The sequence below is a fragment of the Trematomus bernacchii genome, unplaced genomic scaffold (genome assembly GCF_902827165.1).
Source record: "Trematomus bernacchii unplaced genomic scaffold, fTreBer1.1, whole genome shotgun sequence".
NCBI classification, from domain to species: domain Eukaryota; kingdom Metazoa; phylum Chordata; class Actinopteri; order Perciformes; family Nototheniidae; genus Trematomus; species Trematomus bernacchii.
In genome coordinates this window covers 7,136,457-7,158,384 of record NW_022987839.1, presented here as the reverse complement: position 1 = coordinate 7,158,384, position 21,928 = coordinate 7,136,457, and the positions used below count along the sequence as shown (strand labels likewise).

Below are 21,928 nucleotides of genomic sequence, written 5' to 3'. Positions count from 1 at the left end.
CACATACAAATCTGCTCAAAAACGGTAGGTCATCCCTTTGAGAAACTCTGAGTCAGCCTACCGTAATGTTCACACACCCACACATTACATGTTACTTGTTAGACGCTTTTATCCAAAGCGACTTACATACTCAATACTGTGAGCAATCCCCACAGGAGCAATTTGGGGTGAAGTGTCTCAGGGACACAACGACATGCTGACTGCAGTGGGGTTTGAACCTGTGACCCCCTGATCCCAACACCAAGGCTCTATCTACTGCGCCACACGCCTCCCCATTACTGATTAACTGACCTCATAATAAACTTAGTTTCTTTAAATAAATGTACTTTAATTGGAAATGAATCATGTGTGGTCTCCTTTTTTTGTCTGTCATTGAGCCAGGGCATGACAAATGACATAATGACCACACACACACACACACACACACACACACACACACAACACACACACACACACACACACACACACACACACACACACACACACACACACACACACACACACACACACACACACACACACACACCACACACACACACACACACACACACACACACACACACACACACACACACACACCACACACACACACACACACACACACACACACACACACACACACACACACACACACACACACACACACACACACACACACACACACACACACACACACACACACACACACACACACACACACACACACACACACACACACACACACAGGGATGTGGTGTTGTTGATGCTTACGCTGATATCAGCAACAGGCTGTGGAGTCGGCAGCTGCACCATGTACCTCCAGATGTGAGCTGTCTGGTCTCCAGAGGCTGAGGGGAGAGATCAGACCACAACAATCTGAATCAAGACAAGGCAAAGCAAGTCTATTTACTGTATATATAGCACTGTTCAACACAAGGCAATTCATTAAGACGTACTGCATATTGCCAAGTAGGTTTCTACATTCAATGAAGTTGCTTTAGTGTAAAATGCTGCATACATAAACACAGGAAGAGGAATGAAGTTGCAAAATACTAGTTAAGAGAAATATTGCAAAATAGATTTGAAAAAGTATCATAACATTTCAGAATCAGAAACAGGTTTATTACCAGGTAGGTTGACACGTACGAGGAATTTGACTTAAAAATTCAATGAAAATGTATACAAGAAATACACAGACAAAGAAATATATTACAACTATGACAACTTACTCTGAAAAGTACAAATGTGTGCAGTATATTAGCATTTAAAAGTGGAAGAGCTGTGCCGTTTTAAAGAGGTCAAACAACCCTTACAGAAAACCTCTCTGTGAAATACGTCCAAACAGAAAGAGTGTGTAGAGACTTAACTTAAAGGTCCCATGTCATGGCCATTTCTACTGATCATAATTCCATTGTTGAGGTCTACTAGAATAGATTTATATTGTTCAATGTTCCAAAATCACATTGGTTTTCTCATACAGCATCTCTGTATAGTATGTGTATTCACTGAATTTCACTCTCTGTCCTAAACGCCTTGTTGGAGCTCCTCCCCCCCCCCCCCCCCCCCCCTCCCCCCCCCCCCCTCCCCCCCCCCCCCCCCCCCCCCCCCCCTCCGAGCCCAGCGTGCTCTGATTGGTCAGCTCGCCCACTGGCTCGCTGCTGCGAGGAGCTGACAGTGTGAGCTGGCTTACTGGTATGGTTTCCTGCTTGCTGCGAGACAGCGAGACATTGCGAATGAACGCGGGAAGGGGGGGGGGCCCCATCTGCGAGGCTCCACTAGCACCCCCCCCAGCGCGTCACAGTTTTGCTGCTAAAAGAGTGTGTGTGTGTGAGGAGCTCCACGGATTGGTCCATTTGGGTATGAGCACGTCACTGTACCCAGGAAGAAAACAATGGAAAAAGAGAAATCTCCAACGAGGCGTTCTGGGGCAGCATAGACAGGTCTTTTCTGTGTTAGAGTTTTACTCGCTACAGGGTGTACTTTGAGGGTTTGTGACTCTGCAGACCGTTTACATGCAGACAAACCTTCATAACACACAAGGGGACGGGTAATAACCGGAAAAGCATGACATGGGACCTTTAAGGTTGTTTACCTGTTAGAGCCATCTGTTCAGTGGGGTGGAACTTGATGGAGTTGACTGTGGAAACAGAGATGAATTAGTCAAACAGATGAATAGTACTTTTGTTTTAACCCTGACCTTCAATTATCTGACGCTTCTAATTATCTTTTATTGAAGAGTTAATACGGAGAGTACAACTTGAGTGCTAGGGACTGGATTCAGAAGGTCATCATGTTGGCAAACAAAAACATAATGGTCTTTAATTCGACAAATAGGTTTAATGAGATCTCTCTGTTTTTTAAATGTCTAACACTACCTGATCCTTGGTGGCCCATATATTTGAGGAGGCATTTTCCCGTCTCAATGCTCCACAGCATCGCAGAGTGGTCTGTTCAAACACAAGATGGACACAAAACAGATGAAAAAAACATGACATTTAAAACATGTTTACTGATGTCTTAATTTAACAGAGGTTTGCTTGATGACTGTTTGAATGCAGAGTTTCTGAAGTTATGTTTAGCATGACAGGAGTTGCTTCATAAACCAAAGCTGTCAAATGATATACATTTTTCTTTTGTGTTTGATATAAATTGAAGTAATGTGTTAAATATATATGAAATAAAATCATGTCATATACTTTGGAGGGCCGTGAGTTGGACTGATATTTTTTTTTATCCTGGCAAACTTAGTTATATCCTCAAATACCGTATCAATGTCCAAAGAAATCGATATATATATCATATCGTGATGAAACCACTAGAAAGAAGCCCTGACATTTTCAACAATAAATATGTGAAAACCAGGAACACTGACACTTCATTTGATGCAAAAATACTAAATAAAACTCTAAACTCTTAAACAAAAGATTCAAAGCCATACGGCGTATATCTTGGGTACATTTTCTCTATCGTGCGGTTAATAAATTGTTTGCCTTCCACTCATCGTGAGCACCTGTCACCTGTCGTCTATTAAAGCGCCCAGGCCACGCTTTTGTGAAGTAGCTTTACTGTCTTTTGTTTTGAAAATCCACAGCGGAGGTTTGTGTCGTACTACATGGGGTGTATTTTGCATATCTCTCAGTAGTCAACAATCTGAGAGTCTGTTGGCTCGGACATAAACTCCATAATAAATGTAGTCTACATTTCATAAGAGGTGTAAAACCTGAGAGCATTTTAAACAGCATTTTAACTAAATGCTTATATAATCTGTAGTTGTATTTGTATTGTTGATTTAATGTGTGAACGAGGCGATACAGAGAAGGTTAAGCTGTCATTATTAGGCTGTTATGTACTGTTGGAGTGGTAAGCAGGCCTATTGTTTTGGGATATTTGTGGAGTTAGGTGGTCTGCGAGTGTGTTTTTATTGGTTAGGTGGTCCTTGGTATGAAAAAGTTTTATAAACACTGCTCTACTGTATATATTTAGGATGAAAAAGAGTGAATTACCTGCAGAAGCGGTACCCAGCACCATCGGCTGAGTCCTGGTGACGCTCAGGTCCCAGATGCCGTCTCTGTGGCCGACGTACTCCTTCACCAGCTGACACACCGCTCTGGACGTGGTCGCTTTGAAACTGGAGACAATCTGACACCGACACAAATATATCACGTTAACTCTGAAGACAACCTTATTGAACCTAACAGGGTTCCTACACACGTTGCTTCCCAAGACGGCATCTCTTTTTGTTGTGTGTGGGAAGTTATACGGACATGTTTCAGTAAATTCGATTTATTCTTTTAGAAATTGAGGAGTGGACTTTGCATTTTTGGTGGTTTAAGACTAGTGCTGCAGAATATATTGAAACACTGCAATGAGTGCAAAATCCAAATGGCAGTAAGCTCAATATTTGGTAAAGACTACATTTGTTGAGCTGCAGATAAGTCCTCTCCAACAAACTCATATTTCAAATTCAATTACAGTCAAAATTCATGTTTTCTGTAAAATCTTGCAGCCCTAATAAAGACCCTAAAAAACACTGTTTATTATTAGAGATGATTGAGGCCTATTGCTTTTAACCCTTGTGTTGTGTTCAAAAGCTGTTACCGTTCATGGTGTTCGTGGGTCAATTTTGACCCATGATTTATCTCAGTCCAAAACACACAAAAAAATGACTATCATCCAATATTGTTTTAACTACATCATAACTAACTTATAATGCATTCATAACCGTACAATCCTGTTTTAATGTTATGTTATGACCCCAAAACACATTACACCACATATTGCACACGTGCATGTGTGTGTTCAGGTTCAAGTGTTAGTGTACATATTCTTTGAGAAAGGTCGAGTTCCCGTGGGGGGAGGGGGGCAGAGGGAGGGGAGACCAGGTGCATGTTGCGAAAAATTATTGTTACAGTGGATGAAGGGGGCGGGGGAGGGGTGTCTAAAGTCAAAGAGGAATCTTGATTGGGCCAAATTTGACCCCGAGTCACCCAAAACAATTCTGCCGGGTCTCCCCAGACTCGAACACCAAATTATACACTTTTTTTTTAGAGACCTTCAGACGTGGCAAAAATGGTCAAAATCAGTTTTGTAGTGTTTATACAGCTGTTGTGGAGGATATCACGATGCCTTGTTCCGATACAAAAAACTAGAGCATAGTTATTACACAACATAAGGGTTAAATCATCACCTTTTTGAATGAAATGAGTGACTTTTAGACGGCATTACATATTGTACTCACACTTTACCTCGATGCAACTACTACCTCTTGTGAAATGCCTTTTTAACATGCTGCTGAAGCCCAACACATTTCCAAAGGTGGGATCATTATTTACAATTTTATTTATTTGTCAGACAGTTTCTAGATTTTCTACTTACTCTCTAATGCTGGTTTCATTCTATTTCTATTTTGAGATGTTTCTATTTTAGAATTAGTTATTTCTACTCTTTTAATTTGTTATTATGTGCAATGCCTTGTTTTGTTTCTAACAAAAATGATCCAAATTGGGATTAAAAATAAAGAACATCTTATCTGTATGTTATCTTATCATTAAAGTATATATACTATCAATTCTTTTTCACTAAACTTTACCTAAAATACTAGTTTTTCCTAATTTACGTTTGTTTTTTGCTGTAACGCGACCTTGGGTCCCCTGAAAGGCGCTATATAAATCTAAGTTATTATTATTATTATTATTATTATTATTTCACACACACTTTTCGGGCTGGGAATAATTCAATTTAAATTGTCCAGACTTTTGCACTGCTGTGTAGGAACCCTGCTGTGACAGAGGGAGGAAGTGGGTCAAAAGAACAGAAGTCAGCGGGGTCCGTGTATTACGCAGGGCTAAAAAAAGCTTTGATTATAAACAGCGTTATTCATATCAGTCCTGGGTTCAAAGAGCTTTTACAAATACACATCTTTGTTGGTGTTTGGTTTTAAGCTTGTTTTGTGTGGTTGCCACCAATCGGATGCTTTAAAACAAACACCACGAACGACCCAGATCTGGTATCAACACAAATGCAGAATCATTGAGTTTCAGTGCCTGCATTCATCATACCAGGGTTACTATAGATGCAAAAAATAAAACTGTAGAAGGGGAAGAAGAAGCAAAAAATACTGTGTTATGATAAGAATTTGATCAGTGATTAATATCAGTTTTATCAAAGTGTTTACATTAAAGATGGGGATGATACAAACTCGACCCTCGGTTCGTTTTGGGAACAGACCACTAAGTACATTCCAACTGAAAGGAAGCAGGAGAGCATAGAGAACGGCATCATTCAGGTGAAAAATAAATACCTAATACACAAAAAAAACAGAGCATTTGCTTACAGTTTTCCATCTGTAAACAATATATATTTAAAATCAATAAATATAGGAAGAATAAACAGATATAATTGACACTGAAGTCGAAAAAAGACCGTTGTTTAGCACGGTGGAAACCAGTGGTTGTTAGGAAGCAGCGTGGCAGGTTTATTTATACTGTAAATGACGTCATGTTTTATTTATTTGCATTAAATGTAACATGATTTTGCCAGGTTAAGGTTTGACAGATGCTGTGTGATAATGTGATAAATGAAAGGTTAATAGTTTAACAAAAAGCAAAAAATAAGCTTTAAGTAACTGGTCAAATCTAACGCACAGAGAGTAAACTCAACAATGACTGACAACCAGTTTTACTTTCAATTATTCAGTTATATCAATAGATGTTCTAATCAGTATTCAACCTTGTTTATGTTTGCACTTTCCTTGTGATGGAAGAGTAGCTAAACTATGATATTGGTAATGGACTGTACTTATATAGCGCTTTATCCAGTCTTTATGACCCCTCAAAGTGCTTTACATACTACATGTCATTCACCCATTCACACCCATTCATACAGAGCAGTGCACCTTACTCTAGGAACTAACATTCATACACATTCACACACCGTTGGCCAACTCAGGGTTAAGTATCTTGCCCAAGGATACATTGACATGTGGGCTGCACGGGCTGTACGGGCTGCTTTTTATCGAACCCACAACCTTCTGGTTGAAAGACGACCGCACTCCCTCGCAGCCACAGTCGCCCTATTGGCTAATGTTATTGCAGATATTTTGGTAGAGAAACGCTACAAATATATGTTTGTTATTTCGAAAAACTGTGTCTCTATTAGAGTGGTTTGTTCACTAGAAATATAATCAGCTGTAAAAATATTCCTCTCCTTACATATAGAGTGGCGAAGTCCCTCCCCTTCCGGTGGACCTCCATGGGACCTTATTTCGGAAAAATTATGTATTGAAGTCAATGGAGAGAGAAAGATTATCTTTCGATCCCGTTTGAATTGTGCCACGAATTACACATATGATGTTTGTCCATTTAAAAGATAATTTTGCAAGTAAAAAAAAAAAATTGTGTCGTAAAACTGTGAAGTAACACATTTGTTTGTGTGAAACGCTCAATGAACTACATCTCTGGTCAACAACACACGTCACCAAGATGGCCGTCACTACTGTCTTGTCAACAAAACGATTGACTCCCCTCACTATCACCACAATGAAACACGTCCTGAAGAATGTCATGCAAAGCTGCCTGCCTGCCTTCCTTTGATTCTCTCTGAACTGCCTGGTCGTTTTAATGTTTAATGTCAACCATTTGTGCAGATAGCATGAAGTAGAGAAGATCGCTAGCGTTAGCGTTAGCATTTCTCCCCCGGGCTTAAATTGTGTATTATAGAATGATCACACCGGTGTGACAGTACTCTTCAAAGGGTTCACGAAATATGACTACTACTCTTACTGTTTAACATGTTGGGTTACTTAATGTTACTTCATGTTAAGGCTAATACAAATGACAAGGCTGTAATGCTAACTAACGTGCTAGCTACTAGCTAGCTTGATCCAGACACTCCTGGTCCTTTCATCAGACGGGAAGCGAAAGAACGAGCAAGACCCATTGCTGGTATGAACAACCTGGTACTAAGCACACAGGCATCTTGTTAAAGTTATCTTATCTTAGCCAGCGCCATATAGATAGAATATATCTATATGGCGCTGATCTTAGCTATCTCTTAGTGGAGGAAAACAATTGTGACATCACTTACGCGACTCTGGGATTTGCAGTCTTTCTAGTTGCGTATTTTTCATAGTCTTATATTTCAACAGTTTTACGACAAACTGTGACTTTTTTGACATGGAAATGATTTTTTAAGATTGACAAACATCATATGTTTAATTCATGGCACAATTCAAACGGGATCGATAGATAAGTTTTCTCTCTCCATTGACTTCAATACATTATTTTTCCGAAATAAGGTCCCATGGGGCGGAAGTAGATGGGCGTGACTTCGCCACTCTATAGTGTCTTTGGTAAATAATTGGACATATACTCTTAAACATATATGTGTTAAGTGTTTATATAAATATTTAAAAAAAATAGTATACAAGGTCATAAAGGCCCAAATATCTCTATTAGCTTAGGATATCCAATATTGGTTGGGTAGAACATTTGGGGTTTAGGCAGAAATCTCTAATTCTTGGCAAATAAAACCAAAACAAACTGAATTGACATGTTTAACAGTAAGTACTGTAAGCCTGTATACCTGATACACCTCTGTTAGCAGAAACAGCTTCAACGTGTATGAACTTCTCAAATTAAAGGATTAAAAACAATTATAAAATACAGCCGTGCAATTCTGCCTTAATTGATCATTGAAATCAGCCAACAAATGCTCCTCCACCTTGTAAATATTGCATTAATTGTGGCATAAAAAGCACGTTTGTACCATTTATGTGAAGAAGCTGAATGAAAACCAAAGAGCTGCAACTGAAAAGCCTGTTAGTGAGATAATGAGGTCGAGTTTTATCTCACACCAGATGATAAAAAAGCTCAAACTCCTACATTTGAATGACCAAGTCTCTCGGGGAGGGGGAGTCGACCCCGTGGCTGGGCTGCTCATGCATTTTGGCACAAATGGGGGGAGGGGTTTGGGGGGAAAAAGCGACAAATTACCCATGAGTCTCCACCCCACAACTCCCAGCTGGTAACGCTGAAGTTGCGGGATCCACCTACTCTGGCGTGGCAAGAGTTTGAACGCGGCTACGAGCAAAGAGGTGAAGAAACACAGCAGTTCTGTTCTTAAACATTCAAAGAAAAGTCATGTGATGGTTGATAGAGAAAGGTTTTTTTCCAAACCAAATGAACACACAACATTTTCGGAGCAAAGAGGCGAAGAAACACAGCAGTTCTGTTCTTAAACATTAAAAAAAAAAGTCATGTGATCGTGCACTGATGGGCATCGAAGGAGCCAATTAAACCTTCCACATTTTGGATTTTAGCGCACTTGATAGAGAAACAATTTTTTTTCCAGATCAACGTTCTCAAAACAAATGAACACACAACATCTTCTGGATAATAATACAAATATTAAACAGATTATACCTTGCTTGTGGAAGCCTTGTAGGTCGTCTTCAGTTTCTGTGACAGCTGGCTCGTGCTATGACTCGCTGATAGAAAGATAGAAATTAGTCATTACAAAATAGGTCAAAAATAAGCACAGCACATATAAGCATAGGCAGCGGGTACTGTAGGCTAGGGAAGGCTAAGCATTCCCAAATATTTTTGTCACTGCCTCCTGGTAAAATTAAAATATAATGTTTGTGTCTTTGACATTAGGGCTGCTATGCAGCCACCAGAGGCCTGTACTCTGAATCCAGTTCAACAGACCCTGATATCTTTGAGTTATCTTAACTAACCCTAACAAAAAGATCTCGCTAAGCGGTCCTACGACGCTGGTTATCAACTCGGTAAATCGACCCAGGGTTTCTCTCTCCGGCTGAGAGCGCGTTCACGTGAAAGGGGCGGGGTTAGCAACCTTTGACCAATCACAAACATGGAGAAGCGTACTGACTGCGCAGCGTCATACTTCCTGAATGAAAAGTCAACTATAATAGTATATGAAGAAGTTAAACTTGAAACATCCATGACTTTAACACTTTATCCAGGATAAAAGCCACATAGCTGCACCTGCAAGGTGAATACAGCTGGTAACAAAAAAAGTGTTTGAATGCGTACATTGACAGGTTTATGAAATCACTGCCCCGTCTAAGACACGAGTGAATCTGACTTTAATTACATTTGACTCGAGTGTTTCGTCAACTTAATGTGTTGCTTAAAATAATACTTCTGCATACAGTATGTGACACTGTGAGTGTTGCACGGCCAGATACGGCTCAAGAAGCTGACTCAGATAAGGAAATATATGATACATTATGATGTGATATGATCAATGATGTGATTGATGTGATATGAATGATAAGTGCGACACGTTGGCGTCTTTCCTGCAACGGCAGTTTAAACTGTATTTCCTCTATCCTGTAATATGACTTGATAGCTTTAAACTCCGCACACTGAGCTCTGATTGGTCAGCAGGCGGTGCTTTCACTGAGTTGATCTCTTGACGCCGGAGGCGGGCAGCGTCAGGTAAAACAAGTTATTTAGCCTTCCCAAACCTGAGCCTCACGTGCCGCCTATGCATATAAGGCAGCAATACAATGCATTTTAATTTAATTTAGGGACTAATATAGACATTCCTGTTTATAAATGTCATTTTAAATAAGCCTGCATTCACTTAAAAACACTTGTTCACTTTTTTAAAGGTAAAAAAAAAGTGTCAAACTAAAGTTACAAATTCATTTTAACTGAGCTCTTAAATTACTTATTTATATGTTTTCACGTTATATATCAAATTATAAATCTAACTTGAGGCTTTATCATCAAAACCAAATAGTCAGTTCAGAGATTGTTAACATAATGTCTCTGCCACATAAATGTAATTTTTATTATTTTCTGCGTACTAAATGGTGGGAAATGTTTTCTTGCGTTGCTGAAAAGCGTCTCACCTTTTGTCTTCAGGGCTCCTTTGGCTAAATCCGCTCCTTCGAAAGCTTGTCCATCTGCAGCCAAACGATCGTTCAGCGTTTCGATTTCTCTGCGTACTGAGAGTGAAACATAAGATAAGTAGAGTCTCTACTTTAAAGAGTTCTCTCCTGCTGATGTTCAGGTGTATATCAGTATGTAGTGTCTCTACTTTAAAGAGTACTCTCCTGCTGATGTTCAGGTGTATATCAGTATGTAGAGTCTCTACTTTAAAGAGTCCTCTCCTGCTGATGTTCAGGTGTATATCAGTATGTAGTGTCTCTACTTTAAAGAGTCCTCTCCTGCTGATGTTCAGGTGTATATCAGTGTGTAGTGTCTCTACTTTAAAGAGTCCTCTCCTGCTGATGTTCAGGTGTATATCAGTATGTAGTGTCTCTACTTTAAAGAGTCCTCTCCTGCTGATGTTCAGGTGTATATCAGTATTTAGGGTCTCTACTTTAAAGAGTCCTCTCCTGCTGATGTTCAGGTGTATATCAGTATGTAGTGTCTCTACTTTAAAGAGTCCTCTCCTGCTGATGTTCAGGTGTATATCAGTATGTAGTGTCTCTACTTTAAAGAGTCCTCTCCTGCTGATGGTCAGGTGTATATCAGTATGTAGTGTCTCTACTTTAAAGAGTCCTCTCCTGCTGATGTTCAGGTGTATATCAGTATGTAGTGTCTCTACTTTAAAGAGTCCTCTCCTGCTGATGTTCAGGTGTATATCAGTATGTAGTGTCTCTACTTTAAAGAGTCCTCTCCTGCTGATGTTCAGGTGGATATCAGTATGTAGTGTCTCTACTTTAAAGAGTCCTCTCCTGCTGATGTTCAGGTGGATATCAGTATGTAGTGTCTCTACTTTAAAGAGTCCTCTCCTGCTGATGTTCAGGTGGATATCAGTGACAGGAGACACAAGCTCTACACTGGGAATACTGGGTTTTGATGAACCACATTTAAAAATGAAGCAATATTTTGAGACATACACTCCAGGTTTTCTATGTAGATGTTTTCAAACTCCCTCTCGATCTGACTGAAGAGGTCGAGCAGGTTGCTCCTCACAGACAGAGGCAGTTTGGATTCCTGCAGAACCAGGAAACAAGAAGAAATTAAGCAGTAAGTGTGTGAGCATGGTGCTTCATTACAAATACTGAGAAAAGGACTTAGTGTGTATACATGAGAGTAACACCTACGTCACTTGCGGGCAAAAATTACGGCCCCGCCCACTTTTGGGGGAAAACAAAGCTGTCATTTGAATGGCGGTAAATACAAATTCTGAAGTTTTTGCCAATCCGATCAGACATTTTTTGAAAACCGTGGATTTTCTGATCTTCAAAGAGCCCGGTTACGATGGCCAGTCAGGCAAACAATTACATTAAATCATTTGAAATCGACAATCGGGCTCGATATATGGTTAAATTAAAATCAGTAGGCGAGGCCGTAATTTCGCCAGCTGTTACTCTCATGAGCGAGGAGGAAAATAATAGTTGTATCATGCCAACAAGCTGCTGTGTCGTTTATTGCTCCTCAAACATTAAAACAAATCCAGAGTTCAGTGTTTCTGTACTTCCTCTAAGAAGAAAGGACAGTAACAGAAGAGCTCTGTGGCTTCAGGCTCGATCGCCATTCAAATGACAGCGTTGGTTTCCCCCAAAAGTGGGCGGGGCCGTAAAGTGACGTAGATGTTACTCTCATCTATGGACATCGATCGCCTACAGCTATATTTAACCATATATCGAGCCCGATCTTCGATTTCTAATGGCTTAATATGTAATTGTTTGCCTGTCTGGCCGTTGTAATCGGGCTCTTTGAAGATCCAAAAATCCACGGTTTTCTTAAATTTCTGATCGGATTGGCAAAAACTTCAGAATTTGTATTGACAGCGTTGTTTTCCCCCAAAAGTGGGCGGGGCCGTAATTTTTGCCCGGAAGTGACGTAGGTGTTACTCTCATGTATCAAGGGCTACAACCACTTTTATTATCTAATAATCTACCAATGAGTTTTTCAAAGCTTTTTTTTGTCTATAAAACATTTTAAATACTTTTTTAATTTCCGAGGGCGAAGTCTTAAAAATCCTTGTTTTATCTGAAATGATGTACAAAATCAAAATGTATTGTATTTAGTAACATTTATGACAAAGACAAGCAGCTAATCCAAACATTTGAGAACCTGCAAACAGTCAATGGTGGGCTTTGTTTTTGTAATATTAATAAAAAACCATTAAATTACTTTGACAAATTCAGGTGCTGACAGTTGCTGATGGTCATTAAGTCTGAAAAAGGGAATGTTATATATAGAAGTGAGACATTTTTTAAATGTATTTCATCTCCAAGAAGCAGATGAAAAAAGAAACCTCTTAAAATAGAATTAATACAATTCACTAAGATCAGAAAAAATAACACAATGACCAAAATAGAATATCATTATGCATTCAGCCGCACCAAATCACATCATACTGCTGCAACAAGGCAGAAGAAAATACTCTTATTACACAATAAAAGCATTGAGGGAGGAAATGAGAGGGAGTTCTTGTGTCAGAGTCAAACAGGAGGATTCAGGAACAGGTCTTAAACTAAAGCTTGAAGACACAAACACAGAACATTCATTCCAATGTATCGTCGTGCAAATGCTTCCTTTTAAACAAATCCAATTACAGACAAGACGTATCATCTATTCGCTATACACATTCAATTCAAAGCAGATTGATAATCTAATCTAATCTAATCAACAGCTGACTTGGTTATTGTTTCCAGTTTGTTTAAAAAGATGCTCATTACATTACATATCATTTAGCTGACTAACAATAAGTGCAAAAACCATAAAGAATCGACTCCGAACAACAAGGAAAGTGCAGATATATTCACGTCAAGCGAGATCATACCATAGTAAGTGCTGGTGAATTAGTTACAAGACCTACATTAACTCAACAAGTGCTTCGTTTGATTGTTTTAGTTTTCAGCAATAATTGCCAAGGCACAGGCGGAATAGATGCTTCTCTCATCAGTTTAATTGATGTTCATTTGCATTCATGCACAAGACACTCAATACTAGATTACAGTACAGTTAGTTGTCCTCTGAATACCACCGTTTATACCAAGCTTCATAGAGCAAAGAGCAAGGAGAAAAATATAGGAGAAATTAATTCCTGCTTGTAATACTCAAAGTACAGAGCCCCTAAAGGTTCAAGGAAAAAAGAAAAAGTGTCGGCAAAACAGGAGAGTCTAAACCCGTCTGCCTTGATCTATGAATTCATGTCCGTGACTCTCACAGTATCAGCTATCTGCGCGCAGAGAGCTGAGTCTTTTACGCACCGCCTTCACTGTGTTTACCTTCATTAGAACAGCTGAATAGAGATCGAGGCTGCTACGTTTTAACCACACCCACACACACACACACACACACACACACACACACACACACACACACACACACACACACACACACACACACACACACACACACACACACACACACACACACACACACACCACACACACACACACACACACACACACACACACACACACACACACACACACACCACACACACACACACACACACACACACACACACACACACACACACACACACACACACACACACACACACACACACACACACACACACACACACACACACACACACACACACACACACACACACACCCACCCCGATTATTCCCCCTATTACTCGTTTTATGAAGGAGATGTCCGGTCACCAGGGCGCATGATGTGTGTGTGTGTTTGTGCTCTGCTCAGCTCCGCGCTGAGTGTGTGTGTGTGTGTGTGTGTGTGTGTCCGACACCAGCATTTGTTTTCAATTGACCATGAACCGTAATTTACACACATCTGGCTAACTCCATAGGTAGGCCTATATGTGTATTCCCAAGTGAAATACATTTGTTTAATCTTAATCTCGATGTAGTGCTTAGTGCTGTCGGAGTGCACCGGAACAAACGACACTATCATAATATCCACACACACACACACACACACACACACACACACACACACACACACACACACACACACACACACACACACACACACACACACACACACACACACACACACACACACACACACAGACACACACACACATACACACCACACACACACACACACACACACACACACACACACACACACACACACACACACACACACACACACACACACACACACCACACACACACACACACACCACACACACACACACACACACACACACACACACACACACACACACACACACACACACACCACACACACACACACACACCACACACACACACACCCACACCACACACACACACACACACACACACACACACACACACACACACACACACACACACACACAGTATCAAAGTTGGTTTACAATGAGCATTTTCACTGTAATTCTTTATGGAAACTGGACAATGAGTTAAAATGGCATTCACACAAGTCTGCTATTAAATGAGAGAGTAATGATTGGTGTTAACATTTCTACATAACATCATTCCTAACACTGTCTTGCTGTGAGTCTTGCAGGCACAAACAGGAAGTGGGCCACATCTCCTCGAAGCTTTGTTTGATGAAACGGCCTCTCTTTGTACCTGAGAGCGGTCTGTGCTCTCTCCAGAAAGCACTTCTAGCTCGGGCTGAATTGCTGCTTGCGGCTACATGTTCTCAAGAAATCAGTCAAGTGTGCCGTTAGCATTCAGAGGCTGATGTTGGCAGCAGAAATGTTTGTGCCACAGAGCACACAGACAAAAGACTGAAGGAGAGGAACAGCTGCAAAATGGAGAACATGTGCACATGCATGCTGTATAAAGCCTTGCATGGATGTAGAACAGATGAAGAAATCAAACTCCTAACACATATGGAGACGTTTATTTTGAAGTGTTTTGCCTTTATAATAAGGTACACATATTCACCATCAACTAGTTGTTAATGAACATGCATATTAGCAGTATATTGGCTCTTTATTAGTCATTATAAAACACTTATTAATGCCTTATTCTACATGACCATATTCTACAAGTACTAGGCCATTAGTTAAGAGTTTTTCCTCAATAACCCTCTAATTAGTGCTTATTCATTGTAAGTAAGGAAGTTGTTGTACATGAGTTTTGGTCTTAATATGCTCTGCTCAATATGCGCCTAATAACTCTCATACTAACACCTAACAAATATGGGCTATTCTTATGTAACAAGACATGAAACTACAAGTGTTAACTGTGTGAAAATAACACAACATTAGGTATTTCTAACTCAGAATATGTTCCCTATTTTAAAGTGAAGTCTTGTTCATAACAAATGAGCTAATAGTTTGTCTCTAATGTGTTAATTAAAAACTAGTTGATGGTGAATAAGTGTAACTTAAAGGTCCCCTATTATACTGTTTTTCATCAATATATTATAGGTCTCAGATATATACAGAGCCTGTCTCTGATTGGCTGAAATACCAAACAGATCATTGCAGCATCCCATAATCCCCTCTGTTTCAGCCCTGTTTCAAAAGTGCTGATTCTCTGTCTGTTACTTTAGATGAAAATAAGGAGCCCCTCCCCACGCCCCTCTGAGAGATATTTGGTTAAAAAGAATTCAATGGTGCTCTAGGAGGAGATGCAGGTGATAAGGTGGGGGGGTTACCTTGGTTGCTGATTGGCTAATGGTTACACAAGCCAACACATCGTGATGACATCATAAAGTGGCCAAAATCTGATCAGCTCATTTTCAGACAGGTTTTTATATAAATGGATCAGGACAAAAAGAGAGAGAATCTTTGTTCCTGAAACTTTCAGAGTCTCTTTCCACAGAGGGGACACATGTTGATGTAGAAGAGACATGAAGAAGAGGGGACACATGTTGATGTAGAAGAGACATGAAGAAGAGGGGACACATGTTGATGTAGAAGAGACATGAAGAAGAGGGGACACATGTTGATGTAGAAGAGACATGAAGAAGAGGGGACACATGTTGATGTAGAAGAGACATGAAGAAGAGGGGACACATGTTGATGAAGAAGAGACATGAAGAAGAGGGGACACATGTTGATGTAGAAGAGACATGAAGAAGAGGGGACACATGTTGATGAAGAAGAGACATGAAGAAGAGGGGACACATGTTGATGAAGAAGAGACATGAAGAAGAGGGGACACATGTTGATGTAGAAGAGACATGAAGAAGAGGGGACACATGTTGATGAAGAAGAGACATGAAGAAGAGGGGACACATGTTGATGTAGAAGAGACATGAAGAAGAGGGGACACATGTTGATGTAGAAGAGACATGAAGAAGAGGGGACACATGTTGATGAAGAAGAGACATGAACAAGTGGATTTTGCATAATAGGGGACCTTTAATATAAAGTGTTACCAAAGTTTCAATTATAAATTGACAAAAGGAGACAATGCTCAAACCCTTGTATGTTAAAGGATAGGAGGAGCACACAGATTCATAAGTATCATAGCCCTCTTTGCAAAAGAACGTCTTGAGAATGATGATCATATTTAGCTTTTTTTTCTTGAGTATATTATTCAAAGGAAATTCTATTTAATTACTCTCATATGTTTCTCCCCATGTCCACTGTTGAGATTGGGAAACATGATCTGGCAAAAGAGCCTTACTGCTGCCCTCCAAAAACATTATCAATTCGATTTTTTTTAAAAGCTTAACACCTGAGCAAACTGTCTCCTAAAATGTTCTGTAGTTACATTATGATAGAGCAGATATGTTTCCAGACAAGACAACATCCTTCAACATCCTGGAGAGTTTCTACCTTATAACAATTGATAATGCTCTTGGAGACAATAATGTAACCATGGTCATGTTTTTGTAAAGATTACATAACAGAAAATGTATTTCTAATCTCTGTCACTATCTAAATCTCAGAGCTACAGGGTACCACACTCTCCAATATCAAGCTTGTGAGTCATGTGATCTTCTGTTATTAAAACCCCTGATTTGTTAGTAACTGTGCAATGTGTTGGATTTCAACAGTTGCTAAATATATGTTCTGATTATGGAGTCAAATTTGATGTTAAATACAATGCTAAGAAGAGCGCTGTAATGATCTGCAGAGCAAAAGGGGATAAGAACCTTGGCGTTCCAATATTCTATCAGTCAGGGCAGGTGCTGTCTGTTTTCTGTAACACTAAGTATCTGGGACACATCATTAGATGAAATGGCTGATGATGATGACATGTATAGACAGCGGTAGGGCTGCACGATATTGGAAAAAACTGACATTGCGATATTTTTTTCCCCTGCGATATATATTGCGATATGAAAGAATACAAGAATTGAAGAAAAGACAGTTTTTTTTGTCTGCAAACCATCCTTTCTTGAACTTTAATGCTGTACAATTGGTATTTTTCTAACTATATTTAACCGGATGAAGGATTTTAGTCACGGACGTCTGGATCTTAAGTTATCAGAGCAACAAGCTGAGCTAGCTCGGTTAGCCTGCTGTGATCTGATCAAGAATGGTTGTGATTGGTGGTTTGCTGTGCATGCAGAGCCTGCATGTCACTCACTCAAGTACCCCTGACATGGGAGCCGCGCGAGTTTTCCTTTTGTAGCAAGCAGCAAAATAATTGTAACATGACAATGACATGACATGACGTGTTTGAGCCTACTTAATCTCGCATGTCCTAAAAAAATATACATATATATAAATATATCGTGCAGCCCTAGACAGCGGCGTCTCTTATATACACAAGCTAACATGTTGGCTAGAAAATTCTCTTGGTGTTCAGAAGGTTAAAGGTGGGGTAGGTAAGTTTGAGAAACCGGCTCGAGATACACTTTTTGTTATATTCCATGGAATGCTCTTAACATCCCGATAGCAATGAATATCTTAAGTGCTTTGACAAAAAATCCATTAAAAAATGTCATCTGTGGAAGCCGTGGTACTGTAAAAAGCACGACCAATCATTTAGCCGGCCCGGCTAAAATAACTGGATGGCCTACCTGCCTGTCAGCCTTCCATCTGTGCACAAACTTATCTCGTGCCCTCATTGGTCATGTGCGCGTTCGTGTGTGTTGGAGGAGGGGCTCTATAAGGAAGTGGCAGATTTTTTCCGGCTGTGTATTTTGAAATTCTAGCGATCTCGAGCTGGTTTCTCCAAAATGACCTACCCCACCTTTAAGGTGAACCTCTTGAGAGCTTATTGTACTCGTCTCTATACTGCCCCCGTGTGGCTCAAGTTTAAGAAGGCGAGCCTCCAGAAGCTCCAGGTTGCTTATAATGATTGTTTGCGTATACTGCTTAGAAAACCAAGGTGGTGCAGTGCAAGTGAAATGTTTTGAAATGCACGAATCAACACGTTCCATGCTCTCTTGAGAAATCTGATGTACAAATGTATCTGTCGATTGAATGTTTCTCATAACTCTGTCATTATGCTGCTTTCAAATCCGTGTCTCAGTGCTGTACGATACCAGTCGCCTCTGTGGAAACATTGGGATAACTGCCTTTTTTTAATTTATATTTGAGTGTTGTATGTCTTTGAAAAATTGACCTAGAGTCTCGTTAAATAAAGCTGATGATGATGATGAAATACAAAATACAGTGAATTCTACAACTAAAACTTTATTTTACCGCGGCAAAAAAACTACTGTTAGTGTGATTGGATGCTAAATCCTACTGGAATATTTAGGACATCACAGTCTAAAAAGGGAAAGGATCTAATGATTCAATGTAGAGAAATCACTTCCACACAACACCACGACTAAATCAAAGTTAAACTACACAGTTTAAGCTAGCTCTAAAAACAGTTTGGGGAGATTCACTACTGTCTGAAACACCGAGGCTAGACACTTTAAAACATACCTCCATTGGGATGTCAGACTCCAGATTATCAGAGGACTGGGACCAAAAGGGACCAGAGGTCAAATCAAATAAAAATTGAGGACGGGAATCCAGAATAAGTCTAAGCTCACTGGCACAGCATGATTATTTATCACAAATGCATCTCACATCTTCAGTCGGTCATTAGAAACTGGCAAAGAAGCAGAAATAAACCATTTATTTCATAATCTATGCCCCTACAACTACTTCAAATAACATTACAATAGTTGTGGCATATGAGAGAGAGAGAGAGAGAGAGAGAATGAGAGAGAGAGAATGAGAGAGAGAGAGATGAGCAGAGAGGAGAAGAGAGGAGAGGACGAGAGAGAGAGAGAGAGGAGAGAGAGGAGAGGAGAGAGAGAGGCGAGAGAGAGGAGAGAGAGGAGAGAGAGAGGAGAGAGAGAGAGAGAGAGAGAGAGAGAGAGAGAGATAGATAGATAGATAGATAGTAGATAGATAGATAGATAGATAGATTATTGATCCCAAATTGGGAAATTATTTAAAATGGCATGCTTAAGCCGGCAACAATATAAACCACTATGTCCCCTCTAATGGATGCATCAAATCCTAATTGGTTTAGGCTTATAGCAAAAGTGCATAGCGAGGACATAAATAATGATAACAGACAGGAGATTAGTTTGATAGTTCCAGTGGAGCAGCTATAGGTTTAAGCTGGTGATGCTACTGGTTATTGCATGATGATTTTGACAATTTTTTCAATGTTTTTTGTGTATTTTCGCAGCATGAATGTCCTCACCTGTCCCTCCAGCATGTCTCTCTGCAGGCCGGAGCGCTCCTGCTCGGTGCTGTTGGTGCGGCGGATGGACAGACTGTGGGACTTCCTCTTCTGTTTGGCCTGACGGGCGGCGGCGCTCCCGCTCTCCACCGGCATCCCTCCTCACAACGCTGAAGCTACCTCAATCTGAAAGCACCAAAACAAAGAAGTGTTGTGACATTTAAAAGACTTAGGAGGACGATGAAAGATTGATTTAGAGAAGTTAAAATTGGAAAATAAATGTGTAATCAATGATATGCCATTGCCAGGTTACACAGTGAGAAGTGTGCAACAATAACAGACCCTTATATTCCAAGCTAATTGTTACAAGGCAACAAATACAATTTCACTAAATGTAGTTCATAACAATATCCTATAAGGTAATAAAACCTGCAACTGTTATTGTAAAAAGGAATGGAAATATATTAGATATCCACAAATTATCAATTCTATTTACAAAAATAATAATATGCTATCTCATAACTGTTAATGGTACTAGATGTGTATTTTGTAAATTGTAATTGGTGTAATGTATGCCTTTTATTTCATATTTAGCTATTATATTATAGCTATTATATTATATACTCTGTGGGGCAAATGAAGGTATTCTGATTCTGAAGACCCATAACCCTAGATTGATATAATAACTGGTATAAAGGTATATAAAAATGTAGCTATATCCTATTTTCTTATCCCATTTGGATTTCTTTCAAATGCTTATTTACAATTAAGACAAAGGAAAAGGACCATGAAATAATACAATAATAAAAAACTGTTTTAAGGAGACTATAATAATAACATTAAAATACAGTAATATTGACATGGAATATGGATGATATACCCGTAAATATATATATATATATGTGCAGTTATAATATGCAATATCCCTTAGGTTTGTGCAGGACTGACAGTATGTATAATGACTCAACTGAAGTGCGTAGGGAGAGAAAGTCATTGTAATGGATGCTCATTTTAATGCCACAACATAAGCCTGGCTGTCACAAATCCCTGCCCTTGAGTTGACAGTTGCAGGTCTCTTTACACATAGATCGTGTTATTTTCTATTACAATCCAGGCTTTAATCAAATAAAGACAATACTTCTTGTGGTATTTTAGTATATCTTGTACTACTGAATGAAAGAACTGCCTGCTGTCAGACACCTAGGTGCATTTTGAAGACATGGGAACACCTTTAATATACATTATAGTAATAGTCTATGATATATGACATCAAGATGTAATACAATTAACTAGTAGGATGTTAATTTTAGCAGGAGTCTGGATAATGTTAGCTTTAACAGTAGCTTTATTAAGCTAGGCAAAGCTACCGTTATACGTTAGCTAATACATGCTAAAAGGCCAACGCGTAATACATCCTTAACAAACATGGAAAACTTACCGGAAAGTCTTAAAAACGTAGAGTTTTATTCCGTGATATTGTGATAAATGTCACCGTTTCTATCATTTTCTTCCAGAAATCAGCGCAGTTTTTTTTTTCTCCTCCAGATTCCGTCCGTGTTGACAGTTGACGCTCCGTTACGTGAGGAAAAAAAGAGAATGAAGCCACTTCCGGTTCCTTCAAAATAAAAGCCGATTGTAACGTTTCTTCAGACCACACTCAGAAAACATGATAAAACCACACCTTTCTGATTGTGGTCTGAAGGAACGTTACAATTGGCTTTTATTTTGAAAATCGACAATATAATACCATAGATAGACTGTATAATACACTGTAGTATTTCCTTTTTAGCTTTGTAGGTTCTTTGTATGTTTACATTTAGAATAAATACTTGTGTTTATCCTTCTTTAATGCTAAATACTTTCTTTTTATTATAGTTCTATTTTGTAGCTACTCTTACAACTTATTTTCTAATGTTTTTGTTGCACCACGATACACCGAAGCTGATTCCTTATGTGTGTTAAGTTACCTGGCAGTAAACCCCATTC

The 21,928-nt window shown here is 39.5% G+C and overlaps 1 protein-coding gene across 1 annotated transcript in view; it reads right to left on the bottom strand.

Annotated features, from left to right (window-relative positions):
- The window catches only part of LOC117500188 (WD repeat-containing protein 37), a 32,289-nt gene extending 10,779 nt beyond the window's left edge, over positions 1-21,510 (bottom strand). The window contains exons 1-9 of the mRNA XM_034152949.1: positions 21,381-21,510; positions 19,964-20,128; positions 11,357-11,453; positions 10,361-10,456; positions 8,901-8,965; positions 3,483-3,618; positions 2,355-2,426; positions 2,072-2,116; positions 751-827 (exon numbers count right to left, since the gene is read on the bottom strand). Of these exons, the coding sequence (XP_034008840.1) occupies positions 751-827; positions 2,072-2,116; positions 2,355-2,426; positions 3,483-3,618; positions 8,901-8,965; positions 10,361-10,456; positions 11,357-11,453; positions 19,964-20,098 (723 nt within the window). The 5' untranslated portion in view covers positions 20,099-20,128; positions 21,381-21,510. The remainder of the gene's footprint in view (positions 1-750; positions 828-2,071; positions 2,117-2,354; positions 2,427-3,482; positions 3,619-8,900; positions 8,966-10,360; positions 10,457-11,356; positions 11,454-19,963; positions 20,129-21,380) is intronic.
- Positions 21,511-21,928: the final 418 nt, after the last annotated feature.